Raw genomic sequence first — 22,368 nt, 5'->3', positions numbered from 1 at the left:
ACCTTTATTTACCTTGAGGTATTATTCATGAATAATTGACTTGCACATATTCCTCTCGCTAAGGGGAAGGGAAGCGATTACAACAAAGATACAATAAACCAAGGACTTACTGCCCTACTTCCTTTCGCTTTTATATTCTACACAATAATGAATACCAACCCATTTTTCACTCTGTTGATATATGCCCTCCAGAGATGTATCTATTCTCTCCCTACTGTACATTTGATTCATATCATGGCTGAGTACAGCCTTGTAATTCACTTTCATCACATCTATTAGAAAACTCTGTTTTCCTTTCCTTTCCTTTCCCTGCTGTCAGTGAGCTGTCACAGACGATAAGGCCCAGACGTCAGGCACTCGCTCTCTCCTCTCCTCTCCTCTCCTCTCCTCTCCTCTCCTCTCCTCTCCTCTCCTCTCCTCTCCTCTCCTCTCCTCTCCTCTCCTCTCCTCTCCTCTCCTCTCCTCTCCTCTCCTCTCCTCTCCTCTCCTCCTCTTGGGAGCTAGCCACACAGCCAAACTAAATGATCTTCCTTTCTGATTTCACCTCTAGATTCTGTGAAGGAGCCATCACAACGTATTGTAGCTGATTCTGAATCCAACACTAATCAATGGTGGCATTTCTACAATCTTTTTATCACAATGGTATGACAAGAACTTGGCAAATAATTTACTGATAATGTGTTCCCCCCTCTATCAATCAATGTGGTCATCTGCTGGGTGTCACAAGTTGCAACTAATCCTCCTGTTTGCACATGTATCCTGTGGAAGCTGCTGAAGTAGCAACAGTTTCAACTCTTTTCCCTCTGAGTAAGTGGCTGACATCTGTACATTCCAACCTGCCACAACAGTTTATGACTTATTTCTGACTCCTGTGTTCTTCATGTTAACACCCTGTCAAGCTGTCATGGCATTCCTTTGAATGGGTGTAGTGCAGAGAGGTAGGACTATTCATAAGCAAATGTTTGTGGTTGTTGGATATTCTTTCATAGCCTGGCTGTCTCGACTCACGTGGAAGCCAGGAGGACTTCAAGTTAGGTGTCAGCCAGACTAATTATTTCATGCTTCCGCCGTCAACCTTTAAATATCTCATACTACACCTGGGTAACCTGGCCTTGGAGACAGTGCCCATTCAAGACCCAGCAATAGTTTACTATATCACACAGTTAACACAGGTGCTTTATTTGCCTTTGAATTAATGAATCAAATAACTAATGGATGGATGAATGAATGAAAGAATGAATACAGCACTAGTAAAGTGCTGTGAGAAGCAATCAATAGAACTGTACCTACTGCAAGCCTATTCAAATAAGATCAGTTCAATTCAATTATCCAATTATGATAAACATTTAAAATTAATTCAATGAAGATATTATAGGATATGAATTATTAACATATAATGTAAAATATATACATGTTCCGTTATAGAAAAACAAATGCAGAAGGTAATACATATGTTATAAATTCAGAAGTATTTGGCAATCTTCAACTTGTTCCCAAAGGGATACATTATAGCTTTGTCTATATACAATGGATCCGTTCTCGTTCCGTGCACAGCTGCAGTCAAGGCAATCATCACAGAAAACTTCCACAAGGCAACATTGTATCCAACTGTAGTGACACATAACAAGCGTTGTTCAAACCTGTATTATGTATTCCCCTCCGCTGTTTTGAAGCCCCCAAAACAACAAAATAATAGTCCTACATATGCTCCTTCACTCGAATGAATATCAGAGGACTGCAAGTAGTGACAGCCAGTAAATTTCCTGCTGTTTGCTCCATGACCATCGTTTGGAGGTGAGAGTGAAACAGATCCCCCTGTCTCAATCTCAATAGACCCAAAGCAACGATTGACTCACTCGCTCTGCAGCGCCACCTGTCTCTTCTAAGCCAGTAATGCAGCACCTCCTCTCCTTCCGATTCTCCAATGTTCACAGCTTGGCCGGAGCTCGTCGTCTTCCCGGCTACAATTCCACCGGATTTTTAACACTCCTACCCGGCCTAAATCAGGACGAGACCACGCTAAAGGTAAAGAACAAGCTCCAAGGACCCGGGAGAGTCTAGTTTAGGTGGAGAAAGATCGTCCTTTCTTGTTTTTTTCAGCGCTGTCGTGTTAGAGGGAGCTTGCTCAGAACTGACTTCATGCATCAGTTGACTTGGTACACCATGCTGATACTGGAGTCTCCTACCATAACAAACCTTGCCGATCTACAAAGGACTCTAAGGTCGGATTCGAAACATGTACTGATCCTTAGAATGCGTCAATTGACTTATAGTCGATATGCTCCTATTCGTCGGGTATAGACGTATAATAATGGTCTCCTAAAGTGAGAGAAACATGCTATGTTTTATTTAGCTCGCCTGCCTGTCTTGCGAGCCCCCTTGCTGCAAATAGGTGCAATTATGCTTTCCTTGCAGCTCTTCATTCCTATTCTCCAAACCAATATTTGTGTGATGGTGGCTATGTTGTAGGCTAGGAGTGTTTTGTATCATTGTTTTCTATTGCTTGGCTTTTGACAGCTAAATCATTCGGGAACTCACCCTAAAACGAAGGTATAGTACCCTAGTCATTAGTCACAAGGATTGAATCCGAGCCTTCTTTTATTACCGACCACAATGCTTCAAATACACTGCGATAATGTAACAATATTTGCACGCGTGTTATGGGTCTATAAGGGGATTAGTAAAAGCCAATTAGATCGAGCTAATGGAATGATTTGGTGACCCTTATCTAACCATATAGCTTGATATAGACGTGTGGTGTGACCATTATGGATTATGGAATCATAAAGAACATCGTTTGTCCATCAAAATTACAGTGATTTAAATAAAGTACTCTAATGGATATTATGTATAAATAGTTTATAGCTTTTGTTTCTAAATAACTTTTGATGAATACTCAGTAATGCTCAACATCCAACCATCAAATTGACAGACAGGACATAGGCCTGAATAGGCCTACTCATGTAGGTTACAAACCAACCCACAAAGGGGTCTACCAGTCCAGTGAGTTATGTAAAGTTGAGGAGCTAACCTACAAGTCTGATGATGAGCAACACCTATCTCTCTCGGCTGGATATCAATAATCACAGCTACAATAACATCATGCGTAGATTCAATGCAGTTATCGATTAGTTGTAGCCTATGACCATGTTATTATCCAAAGTTATGATGTAGGTATCCCAGTTATTGAAACAGTGCATAACTTTTCTGTTCTTTCTTCATAGGGAGAATCAAAATGTCCAGTGAAAGACAAGGGCGGTCAGATGATGAGAGTCCAAGCACCAGCAGTGGTAGTTCTGATGCGGACCAGAGAGACCCGGCGGTGCCGGAGCCCGAGAGAAAACAGCAGCCCGCCACACCCCCTCAGCAACAGAAGAAACCCACCAAATTATCCAACAAGACTACCGCCAAGTTGTCCACTAGTGCTAAAAGGTAATGTCTTCATTATCACTGTCTTCTTCCAATTTGGAATAATTCATAATTACTGCAGCATACATCCTTCTGCTAAACTGAGTAGCCTAATGTAAGAATTATGGTTAATTTATAATGCTTTAATCCTTTGAGTCACAAATCCTATTATGATAGGAGCCATTTCTTTTAATCTATTATTCATGTACCAAATAAGATTATTAAAAACTACAGCCATTGTACTACATTATCATATGTAGTAAAGGCTTTATTATTAAGTTGTTTGATCAAGGTTTCGTGAAGTATTGATAGTGACCTATTCTCCTTATCATGTCACAATATTTCATGTTGTGTGAGAGGAAGATAGCCACTTTAACATACATAAATGTTTAGCACTTTTCAATCTAATCTGAACTTCAAAAATAAACAGAATCATCTACACCATAGCCCTTAAAGTGTCAATCAGCAGTTGAAACGGCGGCAGGTAGGCTAGTGGTTAGAGCGTTGGACTAGTAACCGAAAGGATCCCCGATCTAAAAATCTGTCGTTCTGCCCCTGAACAAGGCAGTTAACCCACTGTTCCTAGGCCGTCATTGAAAATAAGAATTTGTTCTTAACTGACTTGCCTAGTTAAATAAAGGTAAAATAAATTTAAAAAACACAATAATCAAGCCTTAACCCCGCCCCTGTTTCATTCAAAAGCTGAGGAATGGGGCTGGAGAAATGGAATCACTTTCAAATTCAAGGACAGCGCTATGGATGCACACGGACTGACCATCCATGATATTGAAATGATAGTTTCAACCATGTTTTAAGGCTATATAGTGTTTGTTTACATTTAAGTTGTTTACAAACAATGGAGTTGTGTTCTTCAAAAATCAGTGGGAACATATCATTAATTTATAAGTCCTAAAATGGATGTAGCAACTGCAGATTGCCCCTTTAGTATATGTATCAAATACTAACAGTAGACCAGAATAGAAATGTATTTAAAGGCAAGTATGTCAAAATCCTCCCCTTTTTCTCCCTTACGAACTGTTAATAATGCTTTAGTAACAGCCCCCTACGCAGCTCTCTCTGGTTTAAAGCCCTTGTCAAATATACCCAAGGTCCTCCCCCCTCCCTCTCCCTCTTTGCCTCATTTGCATATAAGCTTTAAAAGAAAATCTTTTGTGCTTAATGTGACTGGAACGGGTGGATGAGTGGCGGGGTTGGAGGTGAGGGGAGCTAGCTTTGTGCTGGGGGTGAGAGTGTTGTTTTGGGGTGAACGGATGGGAAGAAACGAAGGAGAGAAAGTTTTGCTGTTTTGGGCTTCGGGTTCTGCCTGGGAGAACAAAGAGGAAGCAGCCATGTTAGCTGAGCAGAGAGAGAGAGAGAGAGAGAGAGGGAGAGATATATAGAGAGAGAGCCGTGCAGTTAGAGCTACATTGGTAGAGGGCAGTGTAAGTCCCTAGTCTACATGGCTACTCTAGTTTAGTGCTGTAAAATCTCTTCTCTTCTCCTCTCTCATTTCTCTCTCTCTCTCTGACAGCGAGGTCCACAATAGAAACAAGTCTGTTGACTTTGCTGTGTTTTTATCCTTGGTCATTTTTTTTGTGTGTATTGTTCATCCCTATAGGGCTGCTATCGTCTAGTGTTGTTGAGTCTCTTCTCTCACAGCCCTCTTCTCATAGCTTCAACACATGTATCATTTATTTCCCACAGAATCCAGAAGGAGCTTGCTGAGATCACTCTGGATCCACCACCTAACTGCAGGTATCGCAAAGATTTCATATTCATTTTTATTCTGTTTATGCTCTTTTTTGGATGAGGCTGAAGGCTGTCAGTTATGTGTTCTGCTGTCACACAAAACTGTTGCAGATATTTATTTGAACTTGTTGTATTACTTGTCTTATTAAAATGTTTTAATAGGACATTCATATTATTTCAATGCCTGGCTTCAAAGCAGAGACGAAGAGGATGGTCTGGTTTGATGGTTTTTGACGTGTTAAATAATTGATGTTTAGCTATGGTTTTTGCACTGTCATGTTTTCAATAATGCAACAGATGCTGCATTTATGCAGACTATCTTTGATTCAGCGATTCCATCCTACATGCTGTTGATCTCTGTCCATTTAGATTCCATCTGTTGTAACGAGTTTGACATAGATATGCCTTTATAACGGAGTTGACACAAATACGCGTTTATGACAGAGTTGACAGTTATGTGTTTATAACAGAGTTGGCATAGATACAGTATGTGTTTATAACGGAGTTGACATAGATATGTGTCTATAACAGAGTTGACATAGATATGTGTTCATAACGGAGTTGACATAGATATGTGTCTATAACAGAGTTGACATAGATATGTGTCTATAACAGAGTTGACATAGATATGTGTCTATAACAGAGTTGACATAGATATGTGTCTATAACAGAGTTGACATAGATATGTGTCTATAACAGAGTTGACATAGATATGTGTCTATAACAGAGTTGACATAGATATGTGTCTATAACAGAGTTGACATAGATATGTGTCTATAACAGAGTTGACATAGATATGTGTCTATAACAGAGTTGACATAGATATGTGTCTATAACAGAGTTGACATACATATGTGTCTATAACAGAGTTGACATGGATATGTTTTTATAAAGCAGATGGGATGCTGCAGATTCAGTTAAATTAGAGAATGTATGATTTTATGTTTTTGGATGACCGCTGAATAATTTTGCTTCATACTTTTTAGCTGTTAAACAAGTCTTACTGTTTGCTGTTAAACAACTGTTTGCTGTTAAACAACTGTTTGCTGTTAAACAAGTCTTTTGGAGAGAGAAAAAATTGTCTGTTTAGATTCTTGAATGCCCTTTTGTCATCCTTGAGTCTTCTGAAATTCAATTGCAGTCATGCGATTTGATAAACGTACAATACTTTGCTTACTGGGGTGTGCAAATGTTCTTTATCCAAACCACTATTGCACAGATACTGACAGTTGTATTTTCATATTTTTTGTTGTTGTTGCATTTGAAATGTCTTCAACCAAGGAGAAATTACAGACAGAGTTTGAGTTATGCCTCTGAAATTGGGTTTCATTCTGTCATTAAGTGTATTGGCTCTAATGACTTTGACCCCAGCCCGGTAATGTCCTTCTAGAACATATTCATGAAGTGGCACTATGACATATGGTCTTTGTTTTGTTCTCTAGACCCAGGACTTAAATGGGGGTTCTGGCATTCTTCAGACTAGCCCCTTCACCCCTCTATTGGGCTGCAACCATTCATTATTTCCTGCTAAACAAACCTCACCGTGCCCACTGCCTCTTTGAAAGCCCCTCTCTTATATAGAGATGATTCACGTTACACCAATATTTCACTGTCATGTATTTTATGTTTAAGTGGACCCCAGTAAGAGTAGCTGCTGCATGTGTGACAGCAAATGTGGATCCTAATAAACTAAACTTAAAACTAACCTCCGACATGAATTCCTTTGACTCCAGGTTTGTGGTTTTAGAATAGAATCAGTTACTGTGGTGTCATAGGGGTTGATGTAGAGCCCGCTACCTTTAGTCAAGAGACATTTGTAAGAAACGTCTTTGGACAAACATTCTGGGGTGTAATTAGTCCAAAACATTTCGCAATGGAAACGGTTTACTCCAAACGTAAAAAGTTTTGCAACCGAAACAAGAGTTTCTATTGGAAATATTCAGGTAGGTGCCTCCCTAAATCGTTCCATTTGGTTCTGTTTGGTTCCTCGTGAATACACCCCTGTTTTCTAAAATGCTGATGCTGCATGTATGCATAGGTTAAGTTAACCTTCGCCATGCAAGACTGCCTCACTGAGATGTAGATTAGATCACTGTGTCCCTGTGAACATGTGGTCGTGGATCATGGACCACAGATCAGCATGATGTGGGTGAATGTGTGCTCCTCCTCTGCCTGTTGTGTTGATGCGGTAGTGGTGAGCTCCAGCCCACACCATGTCTTCTGAATTGAAACGGGGATCGATATCCTGCCCTGGCACAACTAGGGCATTCCTGAGACAACCTTTGATAATGGTAATTGACAATGTAGGAACTTTCTCGGTCTTATCCTTCACTCTGTGCTGTGCACTTTGAGTAGGAGTGCTGATATAGGATCAGTTTTTCCTTTTAGATTATAACAAATATGATTAAATGGACAAGGGAGACCTGATCCTAGATCAGCACTGCTGTCATGGTGTGTGCATGCGTGGCTCATGAATGTCCTTTCAGTCAATTGGACAGTCAGTCTCTGGTTGTGTTCCAAATAGCACGCTGTTCCCTATACAGTGCACACATTTACCTGGAGGCTGCCTGGGACACACATCCCCAGTGGCCAGTGCATTTACCTGGAGGCTGCCTGGGACACACATCCCCAGTGGCCAGTGCATTTACCTGGAGGCTGCCTGGGACACACATCCCCAGTGGCCAGTGCATTTACCTGGAGGCTGCCTGGGACACACATCCCCAGTGGCCAGTGCATTTACCTGGAGGCTGCCTGGGACACACATCCCCAGTGGCCAGTGCATTTACCTGGAGGCTGCCTGGGACACACATCCCCAGTGGCCAGTGCATTTACCTGGAGGCTGCCTGGGACACACATCCCCAGTGGCCAGTACATTTACCTGGAGGCTGCCTGGGACATTACAGTGGTTTGATGGTAATGCGTCACATTTCGGCTCACTGCCTTGATAGTGCCTTGGCCCACAACTTGGCTCTAATTTCAGTTGGTTTAGATAGCCTAGTTCATTGTTGTTGGTTTTGGTTGCAGTATCAACTATCAAATATTTTCCTTGTTCTTTCACCTTAGGCCCTTGTGAACTCCAAATTGACACACACACACACACACACACACACACACACACACACACACACACACACACACACACACACACACACACACACACACACACACACACACACACACACACACTAATCCACGGGCAAGCTCTCCTGCAATTTGATGCTAAGAATTACAGACTTAATGGAGCTGAATGCCATTCTTAAACAGATTAATTAAAACATGACCTCTGTGATGCTGGTCCACCCAGTGTAGTGATGTTCCCTCTAGGAACCTATTCTAGTCTATTCATATTCAGTAACCTGATCGATGATGGTTTTAATGTTTATGCCGATGCTATTGGATAGTAATGCAGAGAAGCACTGCTATTGATGAAACACCAACGCCACCATGCAGACCTGTCTGACCAAACATAAACACACATGTTTATGAGCAAAGGACATATATGGGGATGTATACTCCTTTAGAAAAGGAGACACATCTACATGACTACATGACTAAATGAATTAAAGCTACTATAAAGCACATCAACTGTACAGTCTAGTCTGCTCTGTTTGTAATGTACCTGGCATGCGATCCTTCCCGCACCTGTCTTCCTGGTATTGGTTTACAACGTGCGCTCTGCTCACTTCTTCTTCAAAAGGACAAAGTGCTAATAGCCATGGAATTTCTAGTGAGAGTGAACACATTGTAGCAGAGGACTTCTGCATCTGCACTGCATATCCAGTCAGGGCTTACTTGAAACAGACATGTCAATCTCAATGTGACTTCCTTTGTTATATACAAGATACAATTTTTAGATTTTTAGATACAATACATTTTTAGATACAATACATTTTTAGATACAATACATGTTTAGATACAATACATTGGAGCCGTTCTTCTTGTTAGCTTGCATTGTGTATTGATAGTTTATTCTGCGTGGCAGGTTAAATTTCACCGTCTGGCCGCCCCTACCTCTACTCTTGTTAGAAGACAGCGGGTGGAATTCATCCTTTTCATCATCTGGTTTCTAGAGGGATACTGTTGAAGAATAATTTAGACAAATTATGAAAAGGCCTTCTCCATCTTATTTATCCATGTTCCGTTAATTTATTCAAACAATCTCATTTGTATATAATTGGTAGATTAGTTCAGTAATTGGTGATTCTTTTCTGCATATAGTCTAGTTCAGAAACAGATCAGGAAAGAAGCAATGCTAGTGTGTATCACTATAGAACAGGCTCAACCAGAGAAACTCTACACACATTGTACCCTTCAGCTGTATTCTATGTATCTTGTCATTATTACACCTAAAGCAAGCAGTGCATGTAGAATGGGCCATGAAGAAATATAATGCTGATTTCTCTGCCCTGTTCATCCAAGCTGATCTACCTTGAATAAACATTTAAAGAAAGCTCTACACTCTTAGAAGAAACGGTGCTATCTTCGGCTGTCCGCATAGGAGAACCCTTAGAAGCACCCTTTTTGGTTCCAGGTAGAACCCTTTTGGGATCCATGTAGAACCCTTTCCAAAGAGGGTTCTACTTAGAACCCAAATGGTTCTACCTGAAACCAAGAAGGGTTCTCCTATTGGGACAGCTGAAGAACCCTTTTGGAACCCTTTAGGCTGGAACGTGTCATTAAGGTTTGATGCACAGATCTGATATGAACCAGAGTTAGTTGGTAATCGCCTGCTGCTGGCAGTCCGTCAGTTACTGCCTGATCTGTGTCAGCTGTGGTAGGTGTCTTGGACATTCTACCCTGCATTACTGTGGGGTCACACAGTGTAAGACTGTCCCCACTGCCACGTACACATAGGCCAAAGAGTCACCCCCTCTATCCCCCTTCTCACCCCTTCAATCCCCCCTCCCCGCTTCACTCCCCCCTGTCTCCCTCACCCCTCACCCCCAGGACAGTGAAAAGGTTGTTCTGTCCTGTCATAGCACGCAGGTTAGCATTTTTCTTGTCCTGGAAGCAACTCTGCAGAGTGATTTTAAACCTAACCCTAACCTTAACCACACTGCTAACCCTAATGCATGACCCAAACTTAAATTTAGACCAAAAAGCTAATTTTAGTTTTCAGGAATTTTTACAATATAGTCAATTTTGACTTTGCAGTTGGCCTATCTAAGAGTTCTGCCCCCAGGACAAGACTCATGACAATAAACGTCAACCTGCACTCTATACCTGTCATGCTTTGTGTGGCTTTATGTGTTCAATCCCCTCAGGGATCGTATACTCATATTTCAATAGAAGCTGTGGCATGTGTTGTTAGTTTATTATTATCTGTCAGTACCACCAGTTCCTTCTTAAGGTTAAACTGCTGTCCATTTCCTTCTTAAGGTTAAACTGCTGTCCACTTCCTTCTTAAGGTTAAACTGCTGTCCACTTCCTTCTTAAGGTAAAACTGCTGTCCACTCCCTTCTTAAGGTTAAACTGCTGTCCACTTCCTTCTTAAGGTTAAACTGCTGTCCACTCCCTTCTTATGGTTAAACTGCTGTCCACTTCCTTCTTATGGTTAAACTGCTGTCCACTCCCTTCTTAAGGTAAAACTGCTGTCCACTTCCTTCTTAAGGTTAAACTGCTGTCCACTTCCTTCTTAAGGTTAAACTGCTGTCCACTCCCTTCTTAAGGTAAAACTGCTGTCCACTCCATTCTTAAGGTTAAACTGCTGTCCACTTCCTTCTTAAGGTAAAACTGCTGTCCACTCCCTTCTTAAGGTTAAACTGCTGTCCACTTCCTTCTTAAGGTAAAACTGCTGTCCACTTCCTTCTTAAGGTAAAACTGCTGTCCACTTCCTTCTTAAGGTTAAACTGCTGTCCACTTCCTTCTTAAGGTTAAACTGCTGTCCACTCCCTTCTTAAGGTTAAACTGCTGTCCACTTCCTTCTTAAGGTAAAACTGCTGTCCACTCCCTTCTTAAGGTTAAACTGCTGTCCACTCCCTTCTTAAGGTTAAACTGCTGTCCACTTCCTTCTTAAGGTAAAACTGCTGTCCACTTCCTTCTTAAGGTTAAACTGCTGTCCACTTCCTTCTTAAGGTTAAACTGCTGTCCACTCCCTTCTTAAGGTAAAACTGCTGTCCACTTCCTTCTTAAGGTTAAACTGCTGTCCACTTCCTTCTTAAAGTTAAACTGCTGTCCACTTCCTTCTTAAGGTTAAACTGCTGTCCACTCCCTTCTTAAGGTAAAACTGCTGTCCACTTCCTTCTTAAGGTTAAACTGCTGTCCACTCCCTTCTTAAGGTTAAACTGCTGTCCACTCCCTTCTTAAGGTTAAACTGCTGTCCACTTCCTTCTTAAGGTAAAACTGCTGTCCACTCCCTTCTTAAGGTAAAACTGCTGTCCACTTCCTTCTTAAGGTTAAACTGCTGCCCACTCCCTTCTTAAGGTAAAACTGCTGTCCACTTCCTTCTTAAGGTTAAACTGCTGTCCACTCCCTTCTTAAGGTAAAACTGCTGTCCACTTCCTTCTTAAGGTAAAACTGCTGTCCACTTCCTTCTTAAGGTAAAACTGCTGTCCACTTCCTTCTTAAGGTTAAACTGCTGTCCACTCCCTTCTTAAGGTTAAACTGCTGTCCACTCCCTTCTTAAGGTAAAACTGCTGTCCACTCCCTTCTTAAGGTAAAACTGCTGTCCACTCCCTTCTTAAGGTAAAACTGCTGTCCACTCCCTTCTTAAGGTTGAACTGCTGTCCACTCCCTTCTTAAGGTTAAACTGCTGTCCACTCCCTTCTTAAGGTAAAACTGCTGTCCACTCCCTTCTTAAGGTAAAACTGCTGTCCACTTCATTCTTAAGGTTAAACTGCTGTCCACTCCCTTCTTAAGGTAAAACTGCTGTCCACTTCCTTCTTAAGGTAAAACTGCTGTCCACTCCCTTCTTAAGGTAAAACTGCTGTCCACTTCCTTCTTAAGGTTAAACTGCTGTCCACTCCCTTCTTAAGGTAAAACTGCTGTCCACTTCCTTCTTAAGGTAAAACTGCTGTCCACTTCCTTCTTAAGGTAAAACTGCTGTCCACTTCCTTCTTAAGGTAAAACTGCTGTCCACTTCCTTCTTAAGGTTAAACTGCTGTCCACTTCCTTCTTAAGGTAAAACTGCTGTCCACTCCCTTCTTAAGGTAAAACTGCTGTCCACTTCCTTCTTAAGGTAAAACTGCTGTCCACTTCCTTCTTAAGGTAAAACTGCTGTCCACTTCCTTCTTAAGGTAAAACTGCTGTCCACTTCCTTCTTAAGGTTAAACTGCTGTCCACTTCCTTCTTAAGGTTAAACTGCTGTCCACTTCCTTCTTAAGGTAAAACTGCTGTCCACTCCCTTCTTAAGGTTAAACTGCTGTCCACCTCCTTCTTAAGGTAAAACTGCTGTCCACTTCCTTCTTAAGGTAAAACTGCTGTCCACTCCCTTCTTAAGGTTAAACTGCTGTCCACTTCCTTCTTAAGGTAAAACTGCTGTCCACTCCCTTCTTAAGGTTAAACTGCTGTCCACTCCCTTCTTAAGGTAAAACTGCTGTCCACTTCCTTCTTAAGGTTAAACTGCTGTCCACTCCCTTCTTAAGGTAAAACTGCTGTCCACTCCCTTCTTAAGGTAAAACTGCTGTCCACTCCCTTCTTAAGGTTAAACTGCTGTCCACTCCCTTCTTAAGGTAAAACTGCTGTCCACTTCCTTCTTAAGGTTAAACTGCTGTCCACTCCCTTCTTAAGGTTAAACTGCTGTCCACTTCCTTCTTAAGGTAAAACTGCTGTCCACTTCCTTCTCAAGGTTAAACTGCTGTCCACTTCCTTCTTAAGGTTAAACTGCTGTCCACTCCCTTCTTAAGGTTAAACTGCTGTCCACCTCCTTCTTAAGGTAAAACTGCTGTCCACTTCCTTCTTAAGGTAAAACTGCTGTCCACTCCCTTCTTAAGGTTAAACTGCTGTCCACTTCCTTCTTAAGGTAAAACTGCTGTCCACTCCCTTCTTAAGGTTAAACTGCTGTCCACTCCCTTCTTAAGGTAAAACTGCTGTCCACTTCCTTCTTAAGGTTAAACTGCTGTCCACTCCCTTCTTAAGGTAAAACTGCTGTCCACTCCCTTAAGGTAAAACTGCTGTCCACTCGCTTCTTAAGGTTAAACTGCTGTCCACTCCCTTCTTAAGGTAAAACTGCTGTCCACTTCCTTCTTAAGGTTAAACTGCTGTCCACTCCCTTCTTAAGGTTAAACTGCTGTCCACTTCCTTCTTAAGGTAAAACTGCTGTCCACTTCCTTCTCAAGGTTAAACTGCTGTCCACTTCCTTCTTAAGGTTAAACTGCTGTCCACTCCCTTCTTAAGGTAAAACTGCTGTCCACTCCCTTAAGGTAAAACTGCTGTCCACTCGCTTCTTAAGGTTAAACTGCTGTCCACTCCCTTCTTAAGGTAAAACTGCTGTCCACTTCCTTCTTAAGGTTAAACTGCTGTCCACTCCCTTCTTAAGGTTAAACTGCTGTCCACTTCCTTCTTAAGGTAAAACTGCTGTCCACTTCCTTCTCAAGGTTAAACTGCTGTCCACTTCCTTCTTAAGGTTAAACTGCTGTCCACTCCCTTCTTAAGGTAAAACTGCTGTCCACTTCCTTCTTAAGGTTAAACTGCTGTCCACTTCCTTCTTAAGGTTAAACTGCTGTCCACTTCCTTCTTAAGGTTAAACTGCTGTCCACTCCCTTCTTAAGGTAAAACTGCTGTCCACTTCCTTCTTAAGGTTAAACTGCTGTCCACTCCCTTCTTAAGGTTAAACTGCTGTCCACTCCCTTCTTAAGGTTAAACTGCTGTCCACTTCCTTCTTAAGGTAAAACTGCTGTCCACTCCCTTCTTAAGGTAAAACTGCTGTCCACTTCCTTCTTAAGGTTAAACTGCTGTCCACTCCCTTCTTAAGGTAAAACTGCTGTCCACTTCCTTCTTAAGGTTAAACTGCTGTCCACTCCCTTCATAAGGTAAAACTGCTGTCCACTTCCTTCTTAAGGTAAAACTGCTGTCCACTTCCTTCTTAAGGTAAAACTGCTGTCCACTTCCTTCTTAAGGTAAAACTGCTGTCCACTCCCTTCTTAAGGTTAAACTGCTGTCCACTCCCTTCTTAAGGTAAAACTGCTGTCCACTCCCTTCTTAAGGTAAAACTGCTGTCCACTCCCTTCTTAAGGTTGAACTGCTGTCCACTCCCTTCTTAAGGTTAAACTGCTGTCCACTCCCTTCTTAAGGTAAAACTGCTGTCCACTCCCTTCTTAAGGTAAAACTGCTGTCCACTTCATTCTTAAGGTTAAACTGCTGTCCACTCCCTTCTTAAGGTAAAACTGCTGTCCACTTCCTTCTTAAGGTAAAACTGCTGTCCACTCCCTTCTTAAGGTAAAACTGCTGTCCACTTCCTTCTTAAGGTTAAACTGCTGTCCACTCCCTTCTTAAGGTAAAACTGCTGTCCACTTCCTTCTTAAGGTTAAACTGCTGTCCACTTCCTTCTTAAGGTAAAACTGCTGTCCACTCCCTTCTTAAGGTAAAACTGCTGTCCACTTCCTTCTTAAGGTAAAACTGCTGTCCACTTCCTTCTTAAGGTAAAACTGCTGTCCACTTCCTTCTTAAGGTAAAACTGCTGTCCACTTCCTTCTTAAGGTTAAACTGCTGTCCACTTCCTTCTTAAGGTTAAACTGCTGTCCACTTCCTTCTTAAGGTAAAACTGCTGTCCACTCCCTTCTTAAGGTTAAACTGCTGTCCACCTCCTTCTTAAGGTAAAACTGCTGTCCACTCCCTTCTTAAGGTAAAACTGCTGTCCACTCCCTTCTTAAGGTTAAACTGCTGTCCACTTCCTTCTTAAGGTAAAACTGCTGTCCACTCCCTTCTTAAGGTTAAACTGCTGTCCACTCCCTTCTTAAGGTAAAACTGCTGTCCACTTCCTTCTTAAGGTAAACTGCTGTCCACTCCCTTCTTAAGGTAAAACTGCTGTCCACTCCCTTCTTAAGGTAAAACTGCTGTCCACTCCCTTCTTAAGGTTAAACTGCTGTCCACTCCCTTCTTAAGGTAAAACTGCTGTCCACTTCCTTCTTAAGGTTAAACTGCTGTCCACTCCCTTCTTAAGGTTAAACTGCTGTCCACTTCCTTCTTAAGGTTAAACTGCTGTCCACTTCCTTCTTAAGGTTAAACTGCTGTCCACTCCCTTCTTAAGGTTAAACTGCTGTCCACTTCCTTCTTAAGGTAAACTGCTGTCCACTTCCCTTCTTAATGGTTAAACTGCTGTCCACTTCCCTTCTTAAGGTAAAACTGCTGTCCACTTCCTTCTTAAGGTTAAACTGCTGTCCACTTCCTTCTTAAGGTAAAACTGCTGTCCACTTCCTTCTTAAGGTAAACTGCTAGTCCACTCCCTTCTTAAGGTTAAACTGCTGTCCACTCCCTTCTTAAGGTAAACTGCTGTCCACTTCCTTCTTAAGGTTAAACTGCTGTCCACTTCCTTCTTAAGGTTAAACTGCTGTCCACTCCCTTCTTAAGGTAAAACTGCTGTCCACTTCCTTCTTAAGGTTAAACTGCTGTCCACTTCCTTCTTAAGGTAAAACTGCTGTCCACTCCCTCTTAAGGTAAACTGCTGTCCACTTCCTTCCTAAGGTAATGCTAGTAAAATGAAATGCATGCTCTTCAACCAATCTCTTCCCTCACCCGCCTGCCCAACTAGCATCACTACTCTGGACGGTTCTGACTTAGAATATGTGGACAACTATAAATACCTAGGTGTCTGGCTAGACTGTAAACTCTCCTTCCAGACTCATATTAAACATCTCCAATCCAAAGTTAAATCTAGAATCGGCTTCCTATTTCACAACAAAGCCTCCTTCACTCATGCTGCCAAACATACCCTCGTAAAACTGACTTTCCTACCAATCCTTGACTTTGGCGATGTCATTTACAAAATAGCCTCCAACACTCTACTCAGCAAATTGGATGCAGTCTATCACAGTGCCATCCGTTTTGTCACCAAAGCCTCATATACTACCCACCACTGCGACCTGTATGCTCTCGTTGGCTGGTCCTCGCTACATATTCGTCGCCAAACCCACTGGCTCCAGGTCATCTGTAAGTCTTTGCTAGGTCTCAGCTATCTCAGCTCACTGGTCACCATAGCAACACCCACCCGTAGCATGTGCTCCAGCAGGTATATTTCACTGGTCATCCCCAAAGCCAACACCTCCTTATAGGCCGCCTTTCCTTCCAGTTCTCTGCTGCCAGTGACTGTAACGAATTGCAAAAATCACTGAAGTTGGAGACTTATATCTCCCTAACTAACTTTAAACGTCAGCTGTCAGAGCAGCTTACCGATCGCTGCAGCTGTAAACAGCCCATCTGTAAATAGCCCATCCAACCAACTACCTACCTCATCCCCATATTTGTTTTTGTTTTTCTGCTCTTTTGCACACCAGTATTTCTACTTGCACATCATCATCTGTACATTGTGGCAAACCTCTTCAAGGTTATGAGCATTTGTCACAAATTAAGTGGGAAACTGTCACCAAATTACCCCAGAATGAGAGTTCTTTCGAACAGGACAGTACCTGTGTGTTTGTCTCTCCGTCCTGTCCACCCAGGTCGTAGGCAAGGTCAAGGATAGCAGGGTTTCGGTACACGAATCGGGTTCTCAGTAGGTCCAGGCCAGATGGGGTTCCACCCCTTCTACCTCTTGGGATAGCACTGCTCCCAAGCCGACCTCTGAGGCATCCGTCTGAACCACAAACTCTTCTCAAAGTTGGTACCACCAGCATGGATTACAGCAGAGAGCCTCCTGTAATGTCCTAAATGCTTTGGTGGCCCTTTCATCCCATTTGACCATGTTTGGCCCTCTCGCTCTAGTCATGTGCGGTGAGTGGGGCGGCACTGTGGCATAACTTGGGATGAACTTCCGGTAGTAAACGGTCAGCCCTAGGAAGGCTCGAACTTGCTTCTTATTTACTGGTTTCGGCCATTCTCTAATTGCCTCCACCTTCTTCTGTTGGGGTTTGATTAACCCTCTTCCCACGGTGTATCCCAGATACTCTGTTTCCCCTAACCCCACATAACACTTGGCAGGGTTCGCCGTGAGCCCTGCCTTTCTAAGGGCGTCTAACACCGCCTGTACCCGGGGTAAGTGGGATTCCCAATCAGGGCTGTAGATTCCCACGTCATCTAAATAAGCTGCGGCGTATGCCTGGTGCGGTTTTAGGACCTTGTTCATGAGCCGTTGAAAGGTAGCTGGGGCCCGTGTAAGCCGAAAATGGCATGACGGTGTATTGAAACAAACCGTCAGGAGTTGCAAAGGCTGTCTTTTCTTGGCCCTGGGGTCAGAGGAATTTGCCAGTACCCTTTTGTCAGGCCAGGGTCGTAATGTACCGAGCTTTACCAATTTTCTCCAGTAGTTGTCTACTCGGGGCATGGGGTAGGCATCAAACTTGGAGATTTCATTTACTTTCCGAAAGTCGTTACAAAACCGCAAAGACCCATCGGGCTTGGAGACCATCACAATTGGGCTAGACCACTCACTATGTGACTCCTCGATCACTCCAGCTGTCAACATTTTCTCTGTCTCTGCTCTAATGCGGCCTGTCGAGCCTCGGGTACCCGATATGGCCTCATGCTCACTTTTCTCCCTGGTAGGGAAACGATATCGTGAGCCGTAACCTCAGTTCGGCCGGGTACCTCTGAAAACACATCTCTGTTTTTCTGGATCAGGGTCTTTACTTCCTGTACTTGTGCTGGGGACAGAGTAGGTGAAATATTTACTTCGGCTGCCTCCTGAGTGTGTTAGGGTATGTGACCATTAGGTTTCTCTCTCTCTCCATGCTTTTAACAGGTTTATGTGATAGATCTGTTCCTGTGGCCGTCGACCTGGCTGTCGGATCCGATAATTCACTTCTCCTATTTTCTCCAGTACTTCATATGGTCCTTTCCATGTGGCTAGTAGTTTGCACTCTACCGTCGGGATCAGCACTAACACCTTATCTCCCGGTTGAAATTCCCTCAGGGTAGCCTGCCGGTTATAAGTGTGCCGCTGGTGCTCTTGTGCTTGTCTCATGTGCTCTCGGACGATGGGCATGACTGTGGCTATCCTGTCTTGCATTGCCGTGACGTGCTCTATGACACTAGTATACGGGGTGGATTGGTGCTCCCAGGTTTCCCGGGCGATGTCTAAGATTCCCGGGGGTGCCTCCCATATACCAGCTCAAAGGGAGAAAACCCCAGCGAGGCTTGAGGAACCTCTTAATGGCAAACATCAGATACGGCAACATGCAATCCCAGTTTTTCCCATCCTTATCGATTACCTTCCTGAGCATTGACTTCAGGGTCCTGTTGAATCTCTCAACCAGCCCGTCCGTCTGAGGATGGTAAACCGATGTCCTCAACTGTTTCACCTGCCACAATTTACAAAGGTCCGCCATAAGGCGGGACATAAAGGGGGTCCCCGGTCAGTAAGGATCTCCTTTGGAACCCCTACCTGGTGAACAAGAGCACTAATTCCTTGGCAATATTTTTGGAAGTCATCGTCCGAAGGGGAATGGCTTCTGGGTAGCGAGTGGCATAATCTAGAATGACCAGAATGTATTGGTGTCCTCTGGCGGACTTGGGTAGTGGGCCCACTATATCCATCGCTATCCTCTCAAATGGCGTTTCGATTATAGGGAGTGGCAACTAACGGGCTTCTAACAGCTGGTCGGGGAGCTGTTAACTGGCACTCTGGGCACTCTCCACAATGCCGAGCCACTTCAGCCTGAATTCCTGGCCAGTAAAACCTCCTTACAATCCGGTCTCGGGTTTTATCGATACCAAGGTGTCCCACACAGAATGTGCCATGAGCTAGATCCAGTACTGTCCTCCGGTACCGGGTGGGGACCAACAACTGTTCAACCACATCAACCCCTATTTTTGAGACTCTGTACACCAAACCCTTTTTCATAATGAAGTCGGGAAAACTATTAGGCCTCATCCCATCATTTATGGGAGTACCATCGACGACCTGCACGTCTGCTCTGGCTTGCTGCAGGGTTGGATCCTGGTTTTGGGCCGTCCCGAAATTAGTCAAGGACCCTGCCAGGTCTGCTGGTTCTAGATCGTCATCCTCTGGATTCAGATCGACCCTAGCCCCACTAGTACCGGGCTGTTCGTTATCAACGAGGGTTGCTACTTCATCCTCATCCTCCCCTACTAGCACCTGTGAGGTTGGCCCCTGAGAGACCTCTTTTCTTGGCTTTGGTTGAAGACCCCATACTTCTTCCTGCTTGGTCAGGGTTGTTGGCTTCTCAAATATGCCATTCTTTTGGCCTAACTGCGCAAAGTTAGGAAAGTATCTACCCAATATTACATCATATGGCATCTTTGGGACCACGCCGACCTCACAATCCAGCAGACCGTCCTCTGTTTGTATGCTCACCAAGGCTGTGGGGTACAGACGGGTATCACCATGAATGCATGTAACACTGATATCCTGACTTGTATCCAGTTTATGAGTTGGCACTAGGTTTGCAACGACCAGGGTTAGCATACTGCCGGAATCCAGCAGTGCTTCAACCTCTTTCCCTTCAATCGTCACCCTGCACATATGTTTGTTTCTTGATCTTTCAAGTACAGTGGTTACAACAGGACATGCATACCACATATCATCTTCTTTTCCACCGAGGTTACATTGCATTGGCTCTTCTTTAATCGGGCAGTAGGCTGCAATATGTCCTGGTCGATTACAATTGTAACAGATAATAGGGATTCGGGGGGGAGACCCCCTCGACCCCCGGTCCCGGTTTCCGTTTTTTCCCTTAGTGTCTCGGCCCGATTCTGATTCTTTCCTCATGGCCCCACGCTGCTCTCTTCCCCCTCCACCTGTTGGGACAGTCTTACCCTGTCCGCTGGTTCGCCCAGGCCTGGGGAATGGGAATCTTTCCTCCTGTGCCTGCTCAGCTGTTCCTGCCGTACAATACCGTTCAACCAGGCCCACGAGATGGTCGGCGGAAAATACCTCGTTCTGGCCAACCCATCGTCGCACTTCTTGGGGTAGACCTCGCTGAAACTGGTTGAGTACGATGGTCTCGACAATCTCGGCGGAGGAACGGGTCTCCGGTTGCAACCATTTCCGGGCCAGATGAATCAAGTCGAACATCTGTGTTCGGGGAGGTTGTCCAGATCGGTAGGACCACTGGTGGAAGCGGTGTGCCCTCACGGTATCGGTCACTCCCAGTCTAGTCAGAATCTCTCCCTTTAGTTTATCGTAATCCTGTGCATCTTTCAACTCCAGGTCGAAATACGCTTTTTGCGCGTCCCCGGCCAGGTATGGTGCCAGAAGCCCTGCCCATTCTTCTTTCGGCCACTTCTCCCTCTCTGCAGTCCTTTCGAAGGTGGTGAGATATGCTTCCACATCATCCTGTGCTGTCATTTTTTGAAGAAAATTATTGGCCCGCCTCTGGGTATTTGCAGCTGGTAATTGAGCCCCAATTTGGTCCGCTAGCCCCTTTAGGCCTTCTCTTAACTCCCGGGTGTTTCTCTCTTGCTCTTCTCTGAGCAGCTGGTTGGTGCGGTGCTGGGCCTGTAACGTGTCCTGGTATATTCGCATTGCATCCTGATGAGCTATTTGTTGAGCTCTAGTTGCCTCTTGTTGGGTGGCCGCCGCTTGTAACAAGGCCTGTATGACTCCCTCCATACTCATTTTCCAGAGAAACTTTCCTAATCAAACCAAGCAACAAAAAAAAACTTGACTCCCCTTTGGAGTGTTTTTTTGTTTTTTTGTTTAACCTAACCAGCGGAATGGTTAGTCCATATGCCCACATTCTCCACCACGTGTGGCAAACCTCTTCAAGGTTATGAGCATTTGTCACAAATTAAGTGGGAAACTGTCACCAAATTACCCCAGAATGAGAGTTCTTTCGAACAGGACAGTACCTGTGTGTTTGTCTCTCCGTCCTGGTCCACCCAGGTCGTAGGCAAGGTCAAGGATAGCAGGGTTCGGTACACGAATCGGGTTCTCAGTAGGTCCAGGTCCAAACGCCAACAGGTAAGTCCAAAACAGTCCAGCTCATACACAGTAAATCCAGCCAATATCTATTGTCTCTTTCTCTATGGTTCACAGATCCTTCCAGCCCTCACTTCCTCTTCCTGGTTTTTCTTGACACTTTATCTGTGTGTTGGCTCCACCTTCTGAGGGTTCCCCTTGCTTCTGGGACTTGTAGTTTTGGCAGTCGGCCATTTTGTGATCTGTAGTTCTGATCGGGGTGGCCATTTTAGTGATCGGGCAGAGCCCGTTTATTAGTTCTGCTCTCACATATCTGCCATTTATCACTCGACCCCCTTCTTTGCCACAACATATATCACTCCAGTGTAAATTGCTAAATTGTAATTACTTTGCCACTATTGGCCTATTTATTGCCTTACCTCCTTACTTAATTTGCACACACTGTATACACATTTTTCTATTGTGTTATTGACTGTACGTTTGTTTATCCCATGTGTAACTGTGTTGTTTTTGTCGCACTGTTTTGCTTTATCTTGGCCAGGTCGCAGTTGTAAATGAGAACTTGTTCTCAACTGGCCTACCTGGTTAAATAAAGATGAAATAAAAATAACAAATTAATAAATAAAAACTGCTGTCCACTCCAGACCTTTTGTAAGGTACAACTGATGTCCACTCCAGTCCCTTCCTAAAGTAAAACTGCTGTCCACTCCAGTCCCTTCCTAAGGTAAAACTGATGTCCACTCCAGTCCCTTTGTAAGGTAAAACTGATGTCCACTCCAGTCCCTTTGTAAGGTAAAACTACTGTCCACTCCAGTCCCTTCCTAAAGTAAAACTGCTGTCCACTCCAGTCCCTTTGTAAGGTAAAACTGCTGTCCACTCTAGTCCCTTCCTAAAGTTAAACTGCTGTCCACTCCAGTCCCTTTGTAAGGTAAAACTGCTGTCCACTCCATTCCCTTCCTAAGGTAAAACTGCTGTCCACTCCAGTCCCTTCCTAAGGTAAAACTGCTGTCCACTCCATTCCCTTCCTAAGGTAAAACTGCTGTCCACTCCATTCCCTTCCTAAGGTAAAACTGCTGTCCACTCCATTCCCTTCCTAAGGTAAAACTGCTGTCCACTCTAGTCCCTTCCTAAAGTTAAACTGCTGTCCACTCCAGTCCCTTTGTAAGGTAAAACTGCTGTCCACTCCAGTCCCTTCCTAAAGTAAAACTGCTGTCCACTCCAGTCCCTTTGTAAGGTAC

At 43.8% G+C, this 22,368-nt stretch overlaps 1 protein-coding gene across 1 annotated transcript in view; it reads left to right on the top strand.

Annotated features, from left to right (window-relative positions):
- The first annotated feature begins 1,920 nt into the window (after positions 1–1,920).
- The window catches only part of LOC120058537 (ubiquitin-conjugating enzyme E2 E3-like), a 53,246-nt gene continuing 32,798 nt past the window's right edge, over positions 1,921–22,368 (top strand). Inside the window, exons 1-3 of the mRNA XM_039007265.1 lie at positions 1,921–2,025; positions 3,225–3,432; positions 5,113–5,163. Of these exons, the coding sequence (XP_038863193.1) occupies positions 3,236–3,432; positions 5,113–5,163 (248 nt within the window). The 5' untranslated portion in view covers positions 1,921–2,025; positions 3,225–3,235. The remainder of the gene's footprint in view (positions 2,026–3,224; positions 3,433–5,112; positions 5,164–22,368) is intronic.

Source organism: Salvelinus namaycush, chromosome 13, assembly GCF_016432855.1.
Source record: "Salvelinus namaycush isolate Seneca chromosome 13, SaNama_1.0, whole genome shotgun sequence".
Taxonomy (NCBI): domain Eukaryota; kingdom Metazoa; phylum Chordata; class Actinopteri; order Salmoniformes; family Salmonidae; genus Salvelinus; species Salvelinus namaycush.
The sequence above is the reverse complement of the archived record's forward strand: the minus strand, read 5'-3'. Positions and strand labels throughout refer to the sequence as shown.